Here is a 19,172-nt window from a genome sequence, read left to right as displayed (position 1 = left end):
TGCGCGAGTCGCTCTTGCTTGCTTTGCTTGCTTGCTTGCTTGCTTCACTTCAACACGACACGACCCATCCATCCACCCCTTGCTTGCCTGTGCAAAGCAACATGGATTTGGTGGCGGAGCTGCTGGCTCGGACCACAGAGGTCGTGCGGGTGGACGACTTGCTTGGCGTGGAGGATGTGCCTGCGGCAGTGGTTGTGTTTGCGGCGGTGTGCGGCTCTGTGCTCTTGCTGCTGGCTCGAACGGTGCGGGCAAGCAAAGTGGACATGCACTACGTGCCAACACCCAGCAACAAGGCCGTGGTTCACAAGCTGCGCCAACACACGACGCTCACCCGCTACAAGCCGCCTCGCCTCCTCACCAACGCACACACCAGCACCCTCTTTGCTGCCCTTGGCAAGCGCCCGCCCATGCCAAAGTTCCACAGGTCAGACTTTGTGTCGGTGCTGTAGTGTTCCTGTAGTGTTCCTGTGTCGCTGTGTTATGGTCATGTATTGTTCCTGTGTTGCTGTGTTATGGTCATGTCGCTGCGTTCCTCGCATGCGAGGCTGATCGTCATGCGCGTTGAGTGGGGCGCTGCTGTAGAGTTGAGGCTGCCTTCCTTGTGTGCGTGCACAAGCTGGCTCGGTGTCACCAAAGGACAGCGCCTCATATACTGCTGTGCACACGCGCCGTTTTGCCGCTGCAGGGAGCACTTGGACACGCCCGACGGTGGGCTGATTGGTCTGGACATTCTCGAGCCTCCAGCGCGCGGTGCTGCGGACGCGCCTCCACTGACGGTTCTGCTGGTTCCCGGTATTGCCAGCTGCAGTGACGCCCCTTACATCCGGTCCCTCGCTCTCGCATGCCACGAGCATGGCTGGCGGGTAAGCGAATGTATGTGTGTGTGTGTTTAAACTTGTGAGTGTGTGTGTGTGTGTGTGTGTGTGTAGTGTGTGTGTGTGTGTGTGGTGTGTGTAGTGTGTGTAGTGTGTGTAGTGTGTGCGTGTGTTACTTCGTCCGTGTGACCCCATAGATACACACACACACACACTCTCTCTCTCTCTCTGTGCCAAATTCAAATACTCACATGCACACCGACAAACACACGCACACTGACCACCCCCCACCCAACCGCGCACCCCCTTGCAGACGGTGGTGAAGAACTGGCGCGGGTGTAAGACGGAGCTGCGGAGCGCCCGCACGTTCAACTACGGCAACACGGAGGACATTGAGCTTGCCATCCGGTACATCAAGCGCATGTACCCGGCAGGGCCCATCGTGGCTGTCGCCTTTTCCATGGGCGCAAACGTGCTCACCAAGTACATGGGCACGACGAATGAGGACCTGGGGTCTGACCTGTACCACAGCATCGACGCAGCCGTCACATACTCAAACGGATACATCCTTCAATGGGGATACGAAATGGTGCGCTTCTGTGTGTGTGTGTGTGTGTGTGTGTGTGTGTGTGTGTGTGTGTGTGTGTGTGTGTGTGTGTGTGTGTGTGTGTGTGTGTGTGTGTGTGTTGCTGTTACGGTTGTGGGAGGAAGAAGCATGCAGTGATACCAGTGAGATGTAGGACGTATTGCTGGCTCTCGTTTTTCGCTTGCTGTTGCCACTCCACCTCCACCTCCTCCTCCTCCTGCTGCTGCTGCTGTATGTCCTGTGCTGCAACAGCGCTGACCGTTCCTCTTTGTACATGTATTTTCCCCCATGCATTGTCCTCCCTCACAATGTAATCTGCAGTTGCACCAGCCCCACTTCCGGCCCTACCATCTTGCCCTGCTGTTTTGGGCAAAGGAGCCCTGGAAGCAGCTTCCACCCGAGCAGTTTGAGCAGTCTGGCTTGCCCTTTACGAAAGACGGTGAGTGCACCATGTGCGCTGACGTGGCAGTTGAAGAGGGTTGGGCGTGGACTTGACGTGTGTGCTCGCGTGTCCACGACAAGCAACCTCAGCCTCTCTGACTTGTGTTTGTACTCACATGTCAACTCACAAACAAACACATTACCAACCACAAACACACACGCACGCACGCGCACACACACACACACTCACGCACGCACGCACTCACGCACGCACACACACACACACACACACACACACACACACACACACACACACACACACACACACACACACACACACACACACACACACCCTCCTCTCAGAGTTGCTGGCGGCGTCGACGCTGGCTGAGTTTGACAAGCTGCACCTGCCAGCCATCTACGGCTACAGTTCGCTTGAAGAGTTTGCACAGGCAGAAAGTTCCGGCACATATTTGCACAGGATCCGCCGTCCGTTTCTGACGGTGAACGCACGCAATGACCCTCTGTTTCCCGAGCAGGCCGAAGAGTTTGTGCGAAAGCACGCGACAGACAATGAACACATCATCTTCGTGCTGACGGAGTGGGGTGGGCATGTTGGCTGGGACAAGAACTTCTTTCAGCACCACGACGCTGATGAACACCACAATGTCATGGATGAAATCACCACCACTTTCTTTCACCACGTCCTCCACCACACCTCCCACTTTGAGGAGAAGTGACAGCTCACACCCCTTTGTCTGTAGATGCCTGTGTGTGTGTGTGTGTGTCTGTCTGTCTGTCTGTCTGTCTGTCTGTGTGTGTGTGTGTCTGTGTCTGTGTCTGTGTGTGTGTGTGTCTGTGTGTCTGTGTGCGTGTGTGTGTATGTCCAGCCTGAGTCCGTGTTGCCACATGTAACTACATGTTTGCAGACTTGACTGCTTGCTTTGTCTCCCTGTGCTACCCATGCTGACTCGAACACGCCGTGTTTGTCAAACGTGCTGGCGTTTATCAATGCTCTTTGCCTGCTAATTTGCCCCTTGCCTCCCTCTGCCTTCCTTCCTTCTTTCTTTCCTTCCTTCCTTCCCTTCCTGCTTTGTGTTCTTTTGACCTTGCTGATGTGTTCGTTTCATGTTTCAAAGACTGATGCTGCTTGCTTGCTTGTGTTAAGATGGTGCTGATGACAACAATACATGTGTACAGATCAGCACGCGCCACGCTCACAAGAACACCAACGAACGATTCACTTACGTTACAGTACCCCCCCCCCTTCTTCGACACACACGGAAACATACGCACACTACGCGTCTGGTTTGCTGAAGAGAAGAGAGACGTTCGTGCCGCCAAATCCAAACGAGTTGCTCAGTGCAAAGTTGATCCTACGGCGGCGCAAACGATGGAGCAGCGGAGAGCAAGCGGGCATGAGTTTGGGTGAAGGGATAATTACCCAACGAACTCCACACACGCGCGCGCACACACACACACACGCACGCACGCACGCACGCACACGCACGTGCACACGCAGACGTACGATTGCTGCTGGGCCGTATTTGCGACAAGATGAAGGCCTTCTGCTTCTTCCAGCGGTTCGTGCAGATTTAAAGTTGGCGGCACAACGCCCGCGTGAATGCTCATCACAGCAAACATGGCTTCGAGCGAGCCCGCCGCACCAAGCAGGTGCCCTGTTGCCCCCTGCACATGCACGCGTGTGTGTATGTGCGTGTGAATGCCCTCAACATACACATCGCACGCACGCACACACGCACACGCGCGCAAGCACACATCAGACGTCTCTCATGCATGCTTCATTTGTATCACACACACGCGCGCACACAAGCACCCACCCGCACCCATCTACACCCATGTGCCTCGCACCTTTGTGGCGGTGATGGTTGGCTGTGCGGCTGTGCCTGCCAGGAGCGCTTTGATGGCCCTACATTCAATCCCATCGCCAAGCGGAGTGGAGGTGGCGTGCGCATTGATGTGATCAAGCACACGCGCGTCGACCCCGGCAGAGTCGAGTGCTGCACGCATGGCGCGATATGCCCCGTCCCCGCTCTCGTGCGGTGCCGTCACGTGGTGCGCATCCCCTAGCACCGGCACAGGCGGTGTGTGTGTGTGTGTGTGTGTGTGTGTGTGTGTGTGTGTGTGTGTGTGTGTGTGTGTGTGTGTGTGTGTGTGTGTGTGTGTGTGTGTGTGTGTGTGTGTGAATGAGTGTGTGTGAGTGTGTGTGTGTGTGAGTGTGTGTGTGCGAAGATATGTGTAAGTGAGAGAGTGTGTGTGTGCGTGAATATATGTGTGTGCGAAGATGGGTTGCATGAATGACTTGCTGTCATACAAGGTGGGTGACGGTTGCACACACGACACAAGCACCCAGGCCAGCGAGCACGCCTTGCAAAACATGCACACACATACACACACACAAGTACATGCACAAGCACAACACTGCATCTGAACACCTGAAAGGCCGTAACCGCGCACTTCGGCGTAGATATGGGCACCACGTGCACGTGCATGCTCCAGTTCCTGTTCATGGGGAGTACACGCAAGATGTGGAGAAGGTGGTGATGACGATGCAAGCTGCGCGCAATGCACACACATACGCATACGACACAGCACACAACATACAGCACACAACACACAACACACAACACACAACACACAACACACAACACACAACACACAACACACAACACACAACACAAAGCTAGGCACGATACCTCCAAGACGAAGAGGGCTGCCCCCTCGCCAATAACGAATCCGCTTCTCCGCCGATCAAACGGCCGCGAACTCTCCTCGGGCGCATCGTCAAACCCCGTCGCAAGCGCTTTGGCCCTGCGCAGTCATGGCGTGCGGAAGCGTGAATGTATGAAGCGCGTGCACCGCACACAGGATCATATGTACACAGTCACGCGTGCTCACGCATAAAAAACGCACACACACGCTCACGCACGATAACGTTCACACACACACACGCTCACGCACGATAACGTTCACACACACACACACACGCTCACGCACGATAACGTTCACACACACACACACACACACACACACACACACACACACACACACACACACCTTGCAAAGCCTGCGACGACAACTGGCATGATGCAAGCATCGGCTCCTCCACAGACCATCACCTGGAGAACAAAGGCGTCAACACGACAATCAACTTGGCCGATGCTTCAACTCAAACATGTACATACCCCCGCACACATGCATGCACACACACGCATACATGTTACGAGTACTCACATCTGCATCACCGTACTTGATGAAGCGGTACGCGTCACCTGGAGCCGGCCGTCATTGTGTTGGACACGCGACGTGTGAGCAGGGTGTTGTCAGCATCAGCACACCTCACCGCATAACCACACGCACGCACGCACGCACGCACGCACGCACGCACACTCGCACATACATAAGCGCACTCGCACACGCACATACAAGTGCACGCGGTTTAATCAGCTCACCGATGGCGTGAGCGCCAGTGGCACAGGCGGTTGACACGGCGTGGTTTGGGCCGCGAAGACCGTAGTCGATGCTGATGAGGCCAGCGGCCATGTTTACCAGGCTGTTGGGAATCAAGTAAGGGCTCACTCGGCGATACCCTCGCGTGTGCAGCGTCTCGTGCGCTGCGATGAGATCCTGCAGCCCACTGATGCCCGTGCCCACAGCAACGCCAGCCCTTGCGCCGTTCACTTGCCTGTTATCATTGCTGCTGCTGCTGCTGTTCTGTTGCAGCGCATCTGCCAGCCCAGCGTCGGCGATGGCCTCATCTGCAGCTGACAGGGCATACAAGATGCTGTCCGGCAACGTACGCCGTCCGTGCCTTGCCTGTACAGCAGGTGCATCAAAGCGCACCAGCGCATCATCATCGGCACTGCCGTTGGAAGAGTCTGCGTCCTGTACGCGTGGCACCGTTGCGGCGAGCTTGGTCGGAATCCCGACCTCCTCGTAACGGTGCAGCTCTGGAAGCATGCCAATGGCGCAGTCTCCACGCACCACTCGCTGCCACGTCGTCCGCGCTGTCGCTGACAGCGGCGACACGGCGCCTAACCCAGTAACCACCACCCGTCGCGCACTCATGCTGCCGACTGGCTGTTGTGCTTGTTTGCAACGTCCGTGAAATCCGGCTGTATCAGACACCACAAACTGACAGGTGCGACGAGGAGTTGTCGAGAAGAGTGCTCCTGCCTTTCCTGCAAAAGGCTTAAGCACTTGCACGTTAGCACTTTGCATCCACTCTTCTCTTCTGAGCACACGATCGCAACCCCTCCACAATGAGGTGGTCGCTGTCGCATACAACGTCGGAGGACGCGAGCCACAAGAGCTACAGGAACCACGAAAACCACAAGAAGAAGGGTGGCGTGGGCGTGTTAGTGACGACGAGCAGGACGAGCGGTGCACTTCTGCGGGCAGTCCTGTGCATTTTGGGCTGTTGTTGTGCTGCTGCTGCAGCAGCGTTGCTCCCTGCAAGCACTCTATCGTCGTTCTCCTTGCTGCCAGTTTGCCAGGGCGAGGTGGTGCTGGTGGAGGACCTCTTTGGTGGCTTCCACATCAATAACACCAACAGCGACAGCAGGGGCAGTGTCACGGCGCAGCCGGTGTTTGTTAACGGCCTGGACGTATGCAGCACCATCGCAGCGCAAGAAAGCATGATTGAGGACCTCAACACCCAAGTCCATGATCTACAGGCTGCCCTGAATGACACCATTGCCGCCGCAAACGCAGAGGAGCCACCTTGTCGGGGCACCACCACTGCCACGCTGGATTGCGGCAGCCTCCTACTGCAGGATCAGTTTGCAGCCGCCCGCCTTTGCGTCGCCGGCGCTGTCGTCAACTGCTGCTGCGACGAGTTTGGCGCATTGCAGGAGATCCTCGGCTCGGTCAGCGTTTTCAGTTCCCTGCAGGCACTTGCGTTTGGCTCCATCACAGCCATCGGTGGTGATGTGCTGGCTGCAGATGATGCTCTCAACTCGCTGGACTTTGGCGCGCTGAAGACTGTCGGCGGATCCGTCGACCTCAGTGGCAACAACATCACAAGCGTGGACTTTGCAGGGCTCACGCGCGTGGAGGGCAACCTCAACCTCACAGGCAACCCCGTGCAAGCACTCTCGTTTGGGCAGCTAACACACGTTGGCGGGGTGCTGTCCATCTTCTCCAGTGATGACTTGAGCCTGAAGGAGGGCGTGCTGCAGGCGAGCGTCGACCTTGGAACCACTCAGGTCACGTCCATTGACTTTGGCAGCTTGGCCAGACTCGGTGGTTCCTTGGACACCAGGCTCTCTGTTCTGCAAGCCATCTCCTTCGGCGACGTCACCACGGTGGACGCCACAGTGCGCCTCCTCTCCGACACCATCACCAGCATCGACTTTGGCAAGCTGATGCATGTTGGGGGAGACCTTAGAATCGGCTCCAATCAGCTCACGACCGTCACCGTGAACACAACCAGCAGCGCTCTGATCGTGGGCGGCTATCTGGAAGTTGCCGGCTCCGCCGCTCTCACAGCGGTCGACCTCAGCAGCGTCACTCAGGCCGGCAGTGTGGGCATCTACGGCGACAGCATCACCACCGTGAACCTTGGCAATGTGGCGGCGGTTGAACAGAGCGTCGAGATTGCCGGTAAACGCATCACCAACATCACCTTTGGGCCTCTGACCAGCATTGGCGGTGGCTTGTTCCTCGAAGTGAATGAAGCTGCCCACATCGACCTCAACAACATCACCACCCTCGCTGGCAGTGTTGCAATTGACAGCGACCTTGCCAGCCTGGACTTTGGCAAATTGACTCGCCTGGATGACGCCATTTACCACGAGAACAGCCCCTCCTTCACGTCCATCGACTTTGGCGCCCTCACCTTCGTTGACGGCTACATGTCCTTCTACAGCAACAGCCTCAAGCGCCTTGACTTCAAGAACCTCGGCAGCGTGGCGGGCGATCTTGACTTTTCAGACAACGCCTTCACCGTCGCTGACACGGGCAGCCTAACCAGCGTTGGGGGCGACTTTTTCCTCTTCTCCAACCAGCTCACCATCTTCAGCTTTGGCAACATCACCATGATCACCGATCAGGTGAATTTGAGCGACAACCAACTGTCCAACATTGACTTTGGCAAGTTGCGATACGTTCAAGGCAACTTGGTTCTCCGAGACAACGATCTCGTCACCCTCGACCTCTCCGGACTGTCTCTGCTCGGCGGCTTGGATGTACGCAACAACCCTTCCTTGGTCATGGTGACTTGCGACGATCTCAGCTTTTGCATCCAAGCTGACAATGGTGTGACCTTCAACCAGTGTCAAAACACGTGCCCATAGCAGTGATGGTCGTGTTCGTGTGTGTGTGTGTGTGTGTGTGTGTGTGTGTGTGTGTGTGTGTGTGTGTGTGTGTGTGTGTGTGTGTGTGTGTGTGTGTGTGTGTGTGTTGATTGTAAGTACGGTTTCAGTTGTTGCTGCTGTCCGAGTCCGCGTGTTACGCGTTTATGTGACACTGTACGTTTTGGTTGATTGCTTGTTGACGCCCAAGTTCCGCGAGACATTGATTTGGCTTGTGAAATGAGCGCCATGAAGTAAGAATCGACATTCCACACACGCTTACCCATGCGTCAACACACCAAGAGACACGCAAGCCAGCAGGCGAAGCGACAAACAGACCAAAAAGCGTCTACCCTGGCTTGAGGCAACTCGTTCAAATCGCTCTTGCGATCAAACACACACACACACACACACAAACACACACACACACACACACACACACACACACCAAACAGCAGCTTCAAGGAAAACAAGAGGTGCGAGAGCATCACAGGCTGATGATGGGCCCAATAGTGCGGCCTTGGGTCGGGAGGCGAAGTGCAGCAGCGCGCGAATGGCCGTGAAGTCCTTCCATCAGCGCGAGATCAACGGCGTCCTGCACAACTCCCGTCGCAGCCTGAAGGGCGATGATGATGCATGTTTGTTCAGTGCAAAGGTGGTGAGTGAAAGCGAGCGAGCATTATTGTGCATCAAGGCGATCAGAAAATGCACAGCATCCAGCCAGCACAGATGAAACAAACGACCACCGCCACCATCACAGCCATCAACGTTGCCTGCCACCTTCACCGCCACCATCGCCACCTTCACCGCCATCACCAAGAACAAGGCGAGACCCGGACCTTCTTGTCATCGATGCGCAGCCACGTGCGGGGGCGAAGAAACGTGTGGACGCTGAGGCCGCCAAACGAGCGGGCCGTGCCACCGGTGGGCAGGGTGTGGTTTGGACCAGCACCGTAGTCGCCAAGCACCTCCGCAGCATTGTGGCCGACAAAGAGGGCGCCGTAGTGGTCGAAGCGGGGCACGAGGTCCCACGCGTCCTTCGTGTGCACCTCGAGGTGCTCTGGCGCCAGGCGGTTGGCCACGGCAATGGCCTCGTCGACGTCAGCCGTCACCACGGCAAAGCTGTTCTCCGCAATGGCAACCCTGCCAACGCAAGGGCGAGTAAAGGGCCGGTGTAAATGTATGTGTGTGTGTGTGTGAGTGAGTGAGTGTGTGTGTGTGTGTGTGTGAATGACTTGGGGTTGCGTGAAGGGCGTCAGTGTGATCGCTTGACGCGATCGCATGTGGTTGCTAGCAACACAGAGGACAAGGGATCACCAACTCAAAAGGGTTGCTGCCACACACCACAAATTGACGACCACACACACACACACACACACACACAACACACACACACACACACACACACACACACACACACACACACACACACACACACACACACACAACACACACGTACACGCGCGCACACACGACACACACACACACCTTGCGGTGTCCGCTGTTGGGAGCACGGCGAGCTGCTGCTGCACCTGTGCGTTGACGGCATCGACAACCTGCTTGTCTGGCGTGACCAGGATGGCGCGCGCCGCCACATCGTGCTCGCTCTGGGCCAGCAGATCCGCTGCAACAACAGCGGGGTCGCACGTGCTGTCTGCCACCACCAGGCACTCGCTGGGGCCCGCCAGCATGTCAATGGCAACGCTGCCTGCAACGAGCGACTTGGCAGCAGTGACAAACTTGTTGCCCGGCCCAACAATGGCATCACACACAGGCACGTCTCCAGCGCCGTACGTGAAGGCGGCAATGGCCTGCACGCCGCCGACAGCGAGCAAGCCATCGGCCCCAGCAATATACGCAGCAGCGAGCACGCTGCGGTGGGGGCGCGGGCTGGCAACCCACACCTGCTTCACACCGGCGACGCGAGCCGTGACGGCGCCCATGAGCACGCTGGAGGGGAGCGGGTACCTGCCCCCAGGCGCGTAGCAGCCGGCCACTTCCACCGCGGCCACCAGCTGCCCGGCCTGCCCACCAGGAAGATCAACCTGGCAGTTGTCCTGCACAGACGCGCGCTGGGCCTGTGCAAACGCCTTGATGCGGTCTGCCGTGCGCTGCAGCACGCCCCGCTCTTGTTCGCTCAGCGCGTCGTACGCGGCCTTGAGCCCCCCCTGGCCAACCACCATCGGCTGGCCGTCGGCAATGTCGCCAAGGCGCACGGCGTGGTGCATGACGGCGGCCTCCCCACGCTCGCGCACATCGCGCATAATCTCCTCCGCAATCGCACGCGCCTTGGGGTCAACTGTCCACGCGCAGCGGGGGTGTCATGTGTGTGAAGATCAATAAATTAAGTCAATCGCATGGTAGAGTGGGGTGGGAAAGGGGTGGCGTTCGTGATGGAGCACATCGTTTGCACACTAACACTGGCGCAGACCCACGTAGACAAACTTCAGCATTGCTCACACTGTTGCTGCCATGACCACCACTCGCGCATTCGCGCCACGTGACTGCACACACAACAGCATTCACACACACACACGCACACACACACACGCACACACACACCCACGCACGCACACACACACACACCTGGATCCCTGTGGAGTGGCGGCACGTCCTCGGCCTTGATCATCTTCAGCACGGGCTCAGCAGCCGCCTGTTGTTGCTGCTGCTGCTGTCCTTGCGCGCTGTCATCAACATCACCAGCAGCTGGCGTGTCCTCGCCATCGTGCACGACCTGGCCCTCCATGCTCTTCTTCTTATTCTGCGTTTGCGTGATACCGCCCAGCTTCTCCTTGAGAAACTCCGGCTTTGCGTTGCCCGGGCGCCTGCTGACCTTGAGGTGGCGGCGGTCAAGCTTGCGCTCCACGTCATCAAGGGACACGCCGGCCTTTGTGCACAGTGCAAGGCTGAAGTACAGCAGGTCCGCCATCTCAGACGCAATGTGGTCCGTGTCCTTGGCCTTGAGCAGGTACGGCAGGGGGGAGGGGGCGTACGTGTGTGTGTGAATGTGTGTGTGTGTGTGCGTGCAAGTGTGCGCATATGTGTGTGGATGAAAACGTCCTGGGACACACACGCGCGCGCACGCACACACACGCACACGCGCACAGACACACGCATACACAGACACAGACATAAAACGCAATGGCTGCATCCGACGTGCGTTGTGGTACCTCGGTGAGCTCAATTGCTTCCTCGACCACCTTCTTCTGCAAGAGGGCGGGGTCGTTGAACAGCCTGCGCGTGTAACTTCCCTCAGGTGCTGTCTCAAGACGCGAGCGAAGCGTTTCTTGCAGCGCCGTCAGCCCCCGGCTTGCCCCCATGCACGTCATCGTGTCCCGGTGGCAGAAACCCTACGTTGGTGTGTGTGTGTGTGTGTGTGTGTGTGTGTGTGTGTGTGTGTGTGTGTGTGTGTGTGTGTGTGTGTGTGTGTGTGTGTGCGAGGCAATGTGGCTGAGCTGGGGCATGACGGAGAGCGGTGTAACAGTGACGTTTGCACAATCATCAATAGCAGTGTTTTCGCGCACGCGTGGCTCACCTTGCCATGCTGGGTCACGCGGAACTGGATGAGGTCACGGTCGCAGTCGTAGGCGATGGTGTGGAGGTCCTGCGTGGCGCCAGAGGTGCTGCCTTTGTGCCACAGCCCGCGTTTGCGTGACCAGTACACTCCCTGCTGCAGGCGGATGGCCTCCTTCAAGGACTCAGCGTTGGAATAGCACACGCCAAGCGTCTCGTTGCGCTCATTCACAACCACCGTCGTCCACAAGCCATCAGGCCTGCACGTGTGTGTGTGTATGTGTGTATGTGTGTGTGCGTGTGTGTGTGTGCGTGTGTGTGTGTATGTGTGTATGTGTGTGTGCGTGTGCGTGTGTGCGTGTGTGTGTGTGTGTGTGTGCGTGCGAATGCGTAACATGCACGCTGCGCGAGCGAGCAGCCACATCGTAGCCTCAGCGCAAGGGTACAACGCGTGTGTTGTTGTCGTACCTGTCTGTTTTGAGGAGGCACGAAATGGCATCTGCAAGCAGCAGCGACGACTGCAGCGTTGTGGCGTTGATCTGTCAAGGATAACACGCGGGTTGCCCGTGCCATGAGAAGGGGATGGGCGCGTAATTGTTCCAACATAAATCATGTGCAACCGCCCCCCCCCCACACACACACACACACATGCACACAACGTGTCAGCACTTACCAGGGCGTGGCCGGCGGACTTGTCGATGGCCTGTACGACAGAGGTGGACGAGACGTTGGCAAAGGAGGCTGTGACGCCATCGCCCACTTTCGCTGCCACAGCATTGACATCATCCACTGTAGGCGCAGTGCCGCTGTCGTACTATATACACGAGTTTTAGCAACCCAAAACCACATGAGCACACACACACACACACACACACACACACACACACACACACACACACACACACACACACACACACACATAAAGGATACGTGTGAGCGGCATATCATGATGAGATACGTACACAGCCGTGATCACTCCAAACGAAAGTGCACGTGATCTCACCAGAATGTCGAGTGTTGACAGCTCGTCGTTCAGGTCGTCAGCAGAGGAGATGACAACTGCAAGGCGATCTTGTGGCAGCTGCAAAACCAACATATGGGAAACACGTGCGATGAGCAACTGGCTGCAGGAGGTGGTGCCAAATCAGGGTGCGTGTGGCGGTGGCGAGTCACGTACCTGTTGGAATGCATCTTGGTTGGCCTTGTACGTTGCAAGCGGAATGCAAACTTGAAGGGCGCCCGCGTTCAGCAAGTCGGTCGCCACATCTGCGTCCGCCACGATATCGCCCACAACACGTGCCCTCACAACCTGCGTGTGTGTGCGTAAGTGAGCAAGTGTATGAGGATGTGAGTATGCGTGTGTGCGCGCGCGCGAGTGAGCAAGTGAGCAAGTGGATGGGGATGTGAGTCAGCAAGTGTGTGTGTGTGTGTGTGCGCGAGTGAGCAAGTGAGCAAGCGGATGAGGATGTGAGTGAGCAAGTGTAAAAGTATGTGTGAGATAGTGTGTGCTGTGTTTGCGTGCTGTGTGTGCAGCAATTGTGGTGGTTGAAACTCGGAAACGCGTGCATGCGCCCTTGTGATTGCTCTGTGCACGCTGCACCTTGAGGAACTCGCGGAGCTGGTCAACAGTTGGCGATTGAGAGGAGGCTGTGATGTACACGTCGCCAGCGATGGTGAACTGCTTGATGGACTGCTTCCACTCACTGGAAGTCTGCAGGCACACGCAGCAATGACGCGTTATGAGGAATTGTGAATGAGAGATGCAGAGCGTAGATGTGAGCCACTGCACCTTCACTGCACCTGCACTGCACCTTCACTGCATGACAGGTGCAAGCGCGTGTTCTAGATGTACGCGGCAGAGCAGTCTGACCAGGTCAATGTCGGTGTCCTTGTTTGATGCGCCCACGCGCACAAACGGGTGCACACACTGCACACTCATTGTCGTCGAGGAAAGCGTGGAGCACGGGATGATGGGAGGCTGTAACAATGCTGTGTGTGACAGTGCTGTTGGTTGGTCCACAAAACGTGCGATTGTAGATGATTGGCGAATATCTTCATGTATTATTCACAGGACAAACAAGAGACAAGAAACAAGAGACAAGAGAGATGCGCTTCTTGTGCTGTGTGTCTGTCATGCTGACGTGCGCTTTGGGATGTAGTCCTTTGGTCCAGCAGCGTCTGCACGCTCGCCAACAAAGGCCGCAAAGCGGGGAATCCCATCTGGGGTCAGTTCCTGGAACTTGTATGTGATGATGGCGCCAACCTTTGGCGGGGATCTGCGCTGTGCGTCCGAGAACCCCGTGCCAATCTTGAACTGCGAGTGAGTGAGAGTGTGTGTGTGTATGCGTGTGTGTATGTGTGTGTGTGTGTGTTTGTGTGTGTGAGTGCGTGAGCGTGTGTGTGAGTGAGTGAGTGAGTGTGTGTGAGTGTGTGAGTGAGTGAATGTGTGTGTGTGTGTGTGTGAGTGTGCGGGGGTGATAGAGAGAGACCGCGCGCGCATGCCAACATGAATAGTTTGCACACGCCAACACACACACACACATGCCGCTGACCTTCTTTCCACACTCCATTTCCACCTCCAACGCGCCCATTGCGCCCTTGTGTCTGCCTTTGCCGGGCACATGAGCAAGAACGCGCGCCTCCGCATCGTAGAAGCGCTTCACCTGCCATGCGCGCGCGCGTGTGCGTGTGTGTGTGAACGTGTTCACACTTGAATCTGCGCTTGTGCACAATTGCATCGTCAAAGAAGTAAGGAGCGTGATAGACCCACCAGCCAACACAGTTCAACATCATGTCAGGAAACAAAACACGTCAAACGGACCTTGAGCAGTGTGGACGATCGTGTCTTTGCGTAGGTCGACTTTGGCTGTCGGAGCATCAGGCCCTCGCCCCCAAGACGCGCCACAACACGCTCCAGCTCATCCTCCATGTGCTTCACATCCCGCACCCTAAACACATACGCACACATGGAGGCACAAATCGGGCATGTCATCATCACACAGCGTCAGCTGCACAGGTTCTCACAGGTGCTCATGCACACACACACGCGCACACACACACACACACACGCACACACGTCAGCACACACACACACACACGCACACACACACACCTTGTGTGCTGGACGAGGGAGACATGCTTCACATGGCCGGACGGCTGCGCAGAATGCCAGCGCTGCAAAGCCTCCACTCGCTCCTCAAACACACGTGCGCCCTCACTGGGACAATCAAACACCTGTGCAACATAAAGGGAGGGAAAGTTACATGGGGCGCCAATGAATTGTGTGTACGTGTGCGTGTGCGTGTGCGTGTGCGTGTGTGTGTGTGTGCAGTCCCTGAATGAGCAAAAGCAAGGCAGCCCATGCCTTCGATTCCACTGCCCTTGCAGACCTGGTATGTGACATCTGTCCACCGCTTGCTGCCGACGGTTCGCACGACGCTGACGGTGTCGTTGAAGCGCCCGCGGCCCATGAACAGCTCCCCGTCAAGTGTCATGTCCCGCTGGGCACGCGCAGGGTGTGTGCATGTGTGTGTGTGTGTGTTTGTGTGTGTTTGTGTGTTTGTGTGTGTGTGTGTGTGTGGTCGTGTGTAGGGCGTATGGTTGGAAAGTGAGTCAGCGCAGTGTCTTGCAACAAACAAGCAAGCAAGCAAACACGAACGCACACGCATACAAACAAACACACGCACACAAAACCAACCACACACAACAACAAGCACGCACAAAAACAAACACAAGCAAACACACAACAAACAAAACACAAACAAACACACCGGGAGAGTGCCTGTAAACCAGGAAGGGGCTGCAAACGCGTTGCCAAGGCGGGACAGGAGCTCTTTTCCGTTCCAATACGCGCGAACGCCATCCAGCTTCTCGCTCATGTGCCAGTCAGTCGGATCAACACGCGCCTGCGGGCAGCGCGTACACAATGGTATGTGACGTGTGGCGTGTGACGCGTGGTGGTGTGACGGTTGATGTGACGACAACGGGAGACAAGCAATGGCAATTCTGGCGCACACATCACTCATTGGCAAGAAACTTGCATCACACACACACACACACACACACACACACACACCTCCCAACGCTGGGCCAGGAGCAGGTCTGGCTTCGGTGTTCCGCGTGCCTTCAAAGGCACCGTCTTCACGCCGCCAACACGCGCTTTCTCAAACGCTGCATGTGCACACATGTGTGTGGATGTGTATGAGCACTTACGCCAAACAAGCATGGACATCAGTCACGGCACAAGCGGTGGGGTGGAATTCAAGACAAGGACACACAACAAGCAGACACCTGTCGCACGCACACACACACACACACACACACACACACACACACACACACACACACACACACACACACACACACACACATACACACACACACACACACGACACGCGTACGCACCGTCGCCGAGGTAGGCGCAGAGGTGCTTGCATGTGCGCGCGTTGACCGGGGCGCTCTGGTTCCGCCACGCAGGGCACGTGCAGTAGTAGTGATCGCCGGTACGCTTGATCCTTCTCAACGCCAACCGCAGCAGAAATTGTGTGTGTGTGTGTGTGTGTGTGTGTGTGTGTGTGAGTGGTGTGTGTGTGTGTGACCAAATGCGGCATCAGCAAGATGACACCCTTTTTTTCCCAGCATCCAAAGCACAACAGCGCACACAAGACAGCAGGTCACTGCCAATGGCATTCTACCCACTTGTAGGAGGAGCCCGAGGGTGACGTGTAGTCCACGCTCTCACCATCCTCCAGCTTGTGCAGTGGTTTGGGTGTATCAGCATCAGCATCAGCGTCATCGTCGTCACCATTACCATCATCATCATCCTCATCCTCATCCTCATTGCCGTCCACATTGTCGTCCTCATCATCATCTTCATCATCATCATCATCATCTGCGTCGCGGTGGGGAGTTGCTTTCTTTTCCTTCTTGTGCGCCTTCTTCGTCGACGTTGCTCCTTTTGCTGTTCGGCGTCGACGATACTCTGCAAACACCATGTCGTTCCACTCCTTCTCAAAGATCACGCGCACACCTGCCCAAGCAAAACCGCACGCCGGATGCACCGTGAGATTGCTCCATCGTGTTGATTGGTTTCTCATATAGCTCGCTGCGGCGTGTCAGTAACCCTCTTTGCATGCAAATGCACACTCACACAGCACACATTCACACAAACACACAAACACATGCACGCTCACACACACACACACACGCGTAGTCACATGTACGTCGCACCAAGGTCTGATGCGCGATCCTCCTTGGCTCCAAAGGGACGCACGAGGCCGCCAATGACCAGCAGGTCCGTCTTGGACGACACGCTGGAGCCCACAATCGCACCCAGCTTGGACGCTTCGTTCTCCACAACGCGCCGAATCCCAGACTCAAATGTACCCTGCTCGTGTGGTTGTGTGTGCATGAACCACACCGTGAGTGTGTGCAGCAAACCACAGTGTGTGGACCATGTGTGCATGTATTGGGCAAGCACACACACCCAAACACGCACAAACACACGCACACACATACAAACACAAACACACACACACACACATACACACACACACACAAACACGCACAATCACAACGCACCGTGAACACGACTTTGAGATCTCGGATCGATGATGCTGTGGCTGCTGAAGTCTTCGACCCACTGCCATCGCTGTCACTGTCGCTGCTGCCACTGTCGCTGGCAGCCTTGCGAGCGGCTTTCGCTATCTTGGGCTTGCGACGTGCAGCTGGTGCATCACCACGATCGTCGCTGTCATCGTCGTCGTCGTCCTCATCACTGACACCACCGGCCTTGCGCTTGGCTGTTGTCTTGCCTCGTCGGCGCGCGTCCCCATCGGAGTCGCTACCGTCGCTCACGCGCGCGTCATCGTCATCGTCGGCGATGGCTTTCGCAGCGGCAACGGCGACTGCTGTTGTGGTTTTGGATGCCTTGGGGTGCGTGTACTTGTGGAAATGGTCGGGATCGCGGCGATAGCACGCTGCGCCGTACTTGCACGGGTGTGAGTACTCGTCAAAGTGCTTGACGTTCTTGCGATAGCACGACAAGCCAAACCGGCACTCCGGCAGCGGTGCCTTCTTGCCTCCACCAGCCATCGTGAGCTGTGTGAGCGGGTTGGTTGTTGGTGTTGTTGTTCGTGTTGGCAGCCTCGGGGGAAATGACTGCCGCGGCAGGCAGTTCGTCGAAGCAAAAGGACTGCCTGCTCACAAGAAAAGTGCTGACTTGTGCAAATGGGCCGTATTGATCCATTTGGCATCCTCTGTTTGAAAAGATGACGCGGCGGAGAACACAGCCCAACAGCACTGGCAGCAGTGGTGCGGTGTTGCCGCAGCACAGCAGCAGCCGTGACAGCGCTGGCGCTGGCGCTGGCGCAGCAGCGACCACAGGGAGCATGAAGGTGAGAGCCGTGCTTGCGGCAGCGTTGGTGGTGGCCAGTGGCATCGCTGCGCTCAGCGATAACAGTAGTGCAGATGCGCCACCAGCGCAGACAGCATCATTGACGGCGGACCGCTGGCAGTGGGCACACGTTGACATTGGGCTGGCCTCGCTTGCCCTCTGCATCACGGTCATCCAACGCGCACGCACCGGCAACAACAAGGTACACGACACAATATGCCCGCGTGTGGTTGTGTGTGTGTGTGTGTGGTGTGTGTGTGTGTGTGTGCTGTGTGCACCTGTGTGTGCACCTGTGTGTGCACCTGTGTGTGCACCTGTGTATGCATGTGCGAGTCGGCTCAACGTACATGCTGAATAGCCAACCGTTTCGGTCACACACGTGTGCGTGGTGTATTGTTTGTTGTGTAGGCGCTGCTGGCTGTTCGTGATGGGCTGACGGCATGCACGGAATTTGCGGCGATGCTGGGCTGTTGTGTAGTGCTTGGCATCTTGGCCGGTGTCTACATCACAGAGTACGTTTGGCCTGTTGTGCTGCCCTCCTGCAGTGGCAATCACGCCATTCATTGAGCATGCGCGCGCGCGCGTGTGTGTGTGTGTATGTGTGTGTGTGTGTGTGTTTGTGTGTGCATGTGCGTGTGTGCGCACGTGCATGTTTGTGTGTGAGATTTCACGCTTCACACTCGGGCATGCATGTACCATGTTCTTGGCAGAGATGGCCTGTCTGGATTGCTGCACTGGTCGATTGTGACTGCCGTACTGTCATCGGAGTCTGCAGGCGTCATCTACAGCTCCCCCGCCGGCGTCAACTCCTTCTTCACACACAGGTGTTCTTCTGTACACACTGTGGAGGGACGTACATTGCTTGTGCATGCGTATGCGCGCGTGCGTGCGTGCGTGCATGTGTGTGTATGTGTATGTGTGTTTGTGTCTGTGCCTGTATGTGTGTGTGTGTGTGTGCTTGCATGTGTCTGTTTGCAATTTTCCCTCATGAAACGTGTGTGAACGTATGTCCAACGTTCCTTCACATGCGGATGCAACTCCAAACACAGGCAACGACTGCCCGCACGTGTTCGCCTCCATGTGTCCGTCCTCGTCGCCATGGCCGCATGTGCCACTCTCGCATCACGCATCCCTCGTCCTCGATTGGCAGCAACCCTGGCAGGTGTGTG

General features: G+C 56.7%; 6 protein-coding genes across 6 annotated transcripts in view; 3 read left to right on the top strand and 3 right to left on the bottom strand.

Annotated features, from left to right (window-relative positions):
• Nucleotides 1-3: 3 nt before the first annotated feature.
• Nucleotides 4-2,603, top strand: PTSG_05148 (uncharacterized protein). Its single transcript, XM_004993669.1, has 5 exons — nt 4-424; nt 686-863; nt 1,129-1,404; nt 1,723-1,840; nt 2,146-2,603. Exons 1-5 carry the CDS (start codon nt 102-104, stop codon nt 2,520-2,522), a joined length of 1,272 nt encoding a protein of 423 aa, XP_004993726.1. The 5' UTR covers nt 4-101; the 3' UTR covers nt 2,523-2,603.
• Nucleotides 2,604-2,892: 289 nt separating this feature from the next.
• PTSG_05147 (oxsm protein) lies at nt 2,893-5,955 on the bottom strand. The gene is made up of 8 exons (XM_004993668.1): nt 5,256-5,955; nt 5,038-5,075; nt 4,861-4,922; nt 4,500-4,614; nt 4,239-4,305; nt 3,655-3,869; nt 3,311-3,471; nt 2,893-3,158 (listed from the first exon to the last, which is right to left on the bottom strand). The coding sequence occupies exons 1-8, from the start codon at nt 5,869-5,871 to the stop codon at nt 3,080-3,082; spliced, it is 1,353 nt and encodes a 450-aa protein (XP_004993725.1). The 5' UTR covers nt 5,872-5,955; the 3' UTR covers nt 2,893-3,079.
• Nucleotides 5,956-5,994: 39 nt separating this feature from the next.
• On the top strand, nt 5,995-8,143 carry PTSG_05146 (uncharacterized protein). The gene has a single exon (XM_004993667.1). It carries the CDS (start codon nt 6,066-6,068, stop codon nt 8,097-8,099), a length of 2,034 nt encoding a protein of 677 aa, XP_004993724.1. The 5' UTR covers nt 5,995-6,065; the 3' UTR covers nt 8,100-8,143.
• A 94-nt stretch (nt 8,144-8,237) lies between these two features.
• Nucleotides 8,238-13,639, bottom strand: PTSG_05145 (hisD). Its single transcript, XM_004993666.1, has 12 exons — nt 13,480-13,639; nt 13,210-13,320; nt 12,787-12,918; nt 12,613-12,690; nt 12,283-12,423; nt 12,078-12,148; nt 11,632-11,869; nt 11,267-11,446; nt 10,683-11,055; nt 9,585-10,395; nt 8,936-9,239; nt 8,238-8,712 (listed from the first exon to the last, which is right to left on the bottom strand). Exons 1-12 carry the CDS (start codon nt 13,546-13,548, stop codon nt 8,584-8,586), a joined length of 2,637 nt encoding a protein of 878 aa, XP_004993723.1. The 5' UTR covers nt 13,549-13,639; the 3' UTR covers nt 8,238-8,583.
• Nucleotides 13,640-13,650: 11 nt separating this feature from the next.
• Nucleotides 13,651-17,754, bottom strand: PTSG_05144 (DNA ligase). Its single transcript, XM_004993665.1, has 11 exons — nt 17,190-17,754; nt 16,839-16,995; nt 16,308-16,638; nt 16,014-16,123; nt 15,685-15,779; nt 15,380-15,514; nt 14,999-15,109; nt 14,722-14,843; nt 14,431-14,557; nt 14,162-14,272; nt 13,651-13,923 (listed from the first exon to the last, which is right to left on the bottom strand). Exons 1-11 carry the CDS (start codon nt 17,700-17,702, stop codon nt 13,741-13,743), a joined length of 1,995 nt encoding a protein of 664 aa, XP_004993722.1. The 5' UTR covers nt 17,703-17,754; the 3' UTR covers nt 13,651-13,740.
• Nucleotides 17,755-17,878: 124 nt separating this feature from the next.
• The window catches only part of PTSG_05143 (uncharacterized protein), a gene marked incomplete at both ends in the record, with an annotated part of 1,680 nt that continues 386 nt past the window's right edge, over nt 17,879-19,172 (top strand). Inside the window, 4 exons of the mRNA XM_004993664.1 lie at nt 17,879-18,205; nt 18,412-18,515; nt 18,714-18,856; nt 19,053-19,165. Coding sequence (XP_004993721.1) covers nt 17,879-18,205; nt 18,412-18,515; nt 18,714-18,856; nt 19,053-19,165 — 687 coding nt within the window. The remainder of the gene's footprint in view (nt 18,206-18,411; nt 18,516-18,713; nt 18,857-19,052; nt 19,166-19,172) is intronic.

The sequence above is a fragment of the Salpingoeca rosetta genome (genome assembly GCF_000188695.1).
Source record: "Salpingoeca rosetta unplaced genomic scaffold supercont1.12, whole genome shotgun sequence".
Lineage (NCBI taxonomy): Eukaryota > Choanoflagellata > Craspedida > Salpingoecidae > Salpingoeca > Salpingoeca rosetta.
The sequence above is the reverse complement of the archived record's forward strand: the minus strand, read 5'-3'. Positions and strand labels throughout refer to the sequence as shown.

What these genes read in the sequence shown, in the direction of transcription:
- PTSG_05144 (XM_004993665.1), bottom strand. Translation starts at nt 17,702, where the DNA reads ATGGCTGGTGGAGGCAAGAAGGCACCGCTGCCGGAGTGCCGGTTTGGC. An exon ending in GATCGTCCACACTGCTCAAG is followed by an intron (nt 14,273 to 14,430) that starts GTCCGTTTGACG and finishes CGCGCATGGCAG; the next exon opens with GTGAAGCGCTTCTACGATGC. An exon ending in AAATGGAGTGTGGAAAGAAG is followed by an intron (nt 13,924 to 14,161) that starts GTCAGCGGCATG and finishes ACTCACTCGCAG; the next exon opens with TTCAAGATTGGCACGGGGTT.
- PTSG_05148 (XM_004993669.1), top strand. Translation starts at nt 102, where the DNA reads ATGGATTTGGTGGCGGAGCTGCTGGCTCGGACCACAGAGGTCGTGCGG. An exon ending in CCCATGCCAAAGTTCCACAG is followed by an intron (nt 425 to 685) that starts GTCAGACTTTGT and finishes TTGCCGCTGCAG; the next exon opens with GGAGCACTTGGACACGCCCG. An exon ending in CTTGCCCTTTACGAAAGACG is followed by an intron (nt 1,841 to 2,145) that starts GTGAGTGCACCA and finishes CCCTCCTCTCAG; the next exon opens with AGTTGCTGGCGGCGTCGACG.
- PTSG_05146 (XM_004993667.1), top strand. Translation starts at nt 6,066, where the DNA reads ATGAGGTGGTCGCTGTCGCATACAACGTCGGAGGACGCGAGCCACAAG.
- PTSG_05145 (XM_004993666.1), bottom strand. Translation starts at nt 13,548, where the DNA reads ATGAGTGTGCAGTGTGTGCACCCGTTTGTGCGCGTGGGCGCATCAAAC. An exon ending in AGGACACCGACATTGACCTG is followed by an intron (nt 13,321 to 13,479) that starts GTCAGACTGCTC and finishes GTGTGCCTGCAG; the next exon opens with ACTTCCAGTGAGTGGAAGCA. An exon ending in TGCCTCCTCAAAACAGACAG is followed by an intron (nt 11,870 to 12,077) that starts GTACGACAACAA and finishes ACACACGTGCAG; the next exon opens with GCCTGATGGCTTGTGGACGA.
- PTSG_05147 (XM_004993668.1), bottom strand. Translation starts at nt 5,871, where the DNA reads ATGAGTGCGCGACGGGTGGTGGTTACTGGGTTAGGCGCCGTGTCGCCG. An exon ending in GCGCGGTTACGGCCTTTCAG is followed by an intron (nt 3,870 to 4,238) that starts GTGTTCAGATGC and finishes TGCCGGTGCTAG; the next exon opens with GGGATGCGCACCACGTGACG. An exon ending in CAACCATCACCGCCACAAAG is followed by an intron (nt 3,472 to 3,654) that starts GTGCGAGGCACA and finishes GTGCATGTGCAG; the next exon opens with GGGGCAACAGGGCACCTGCT.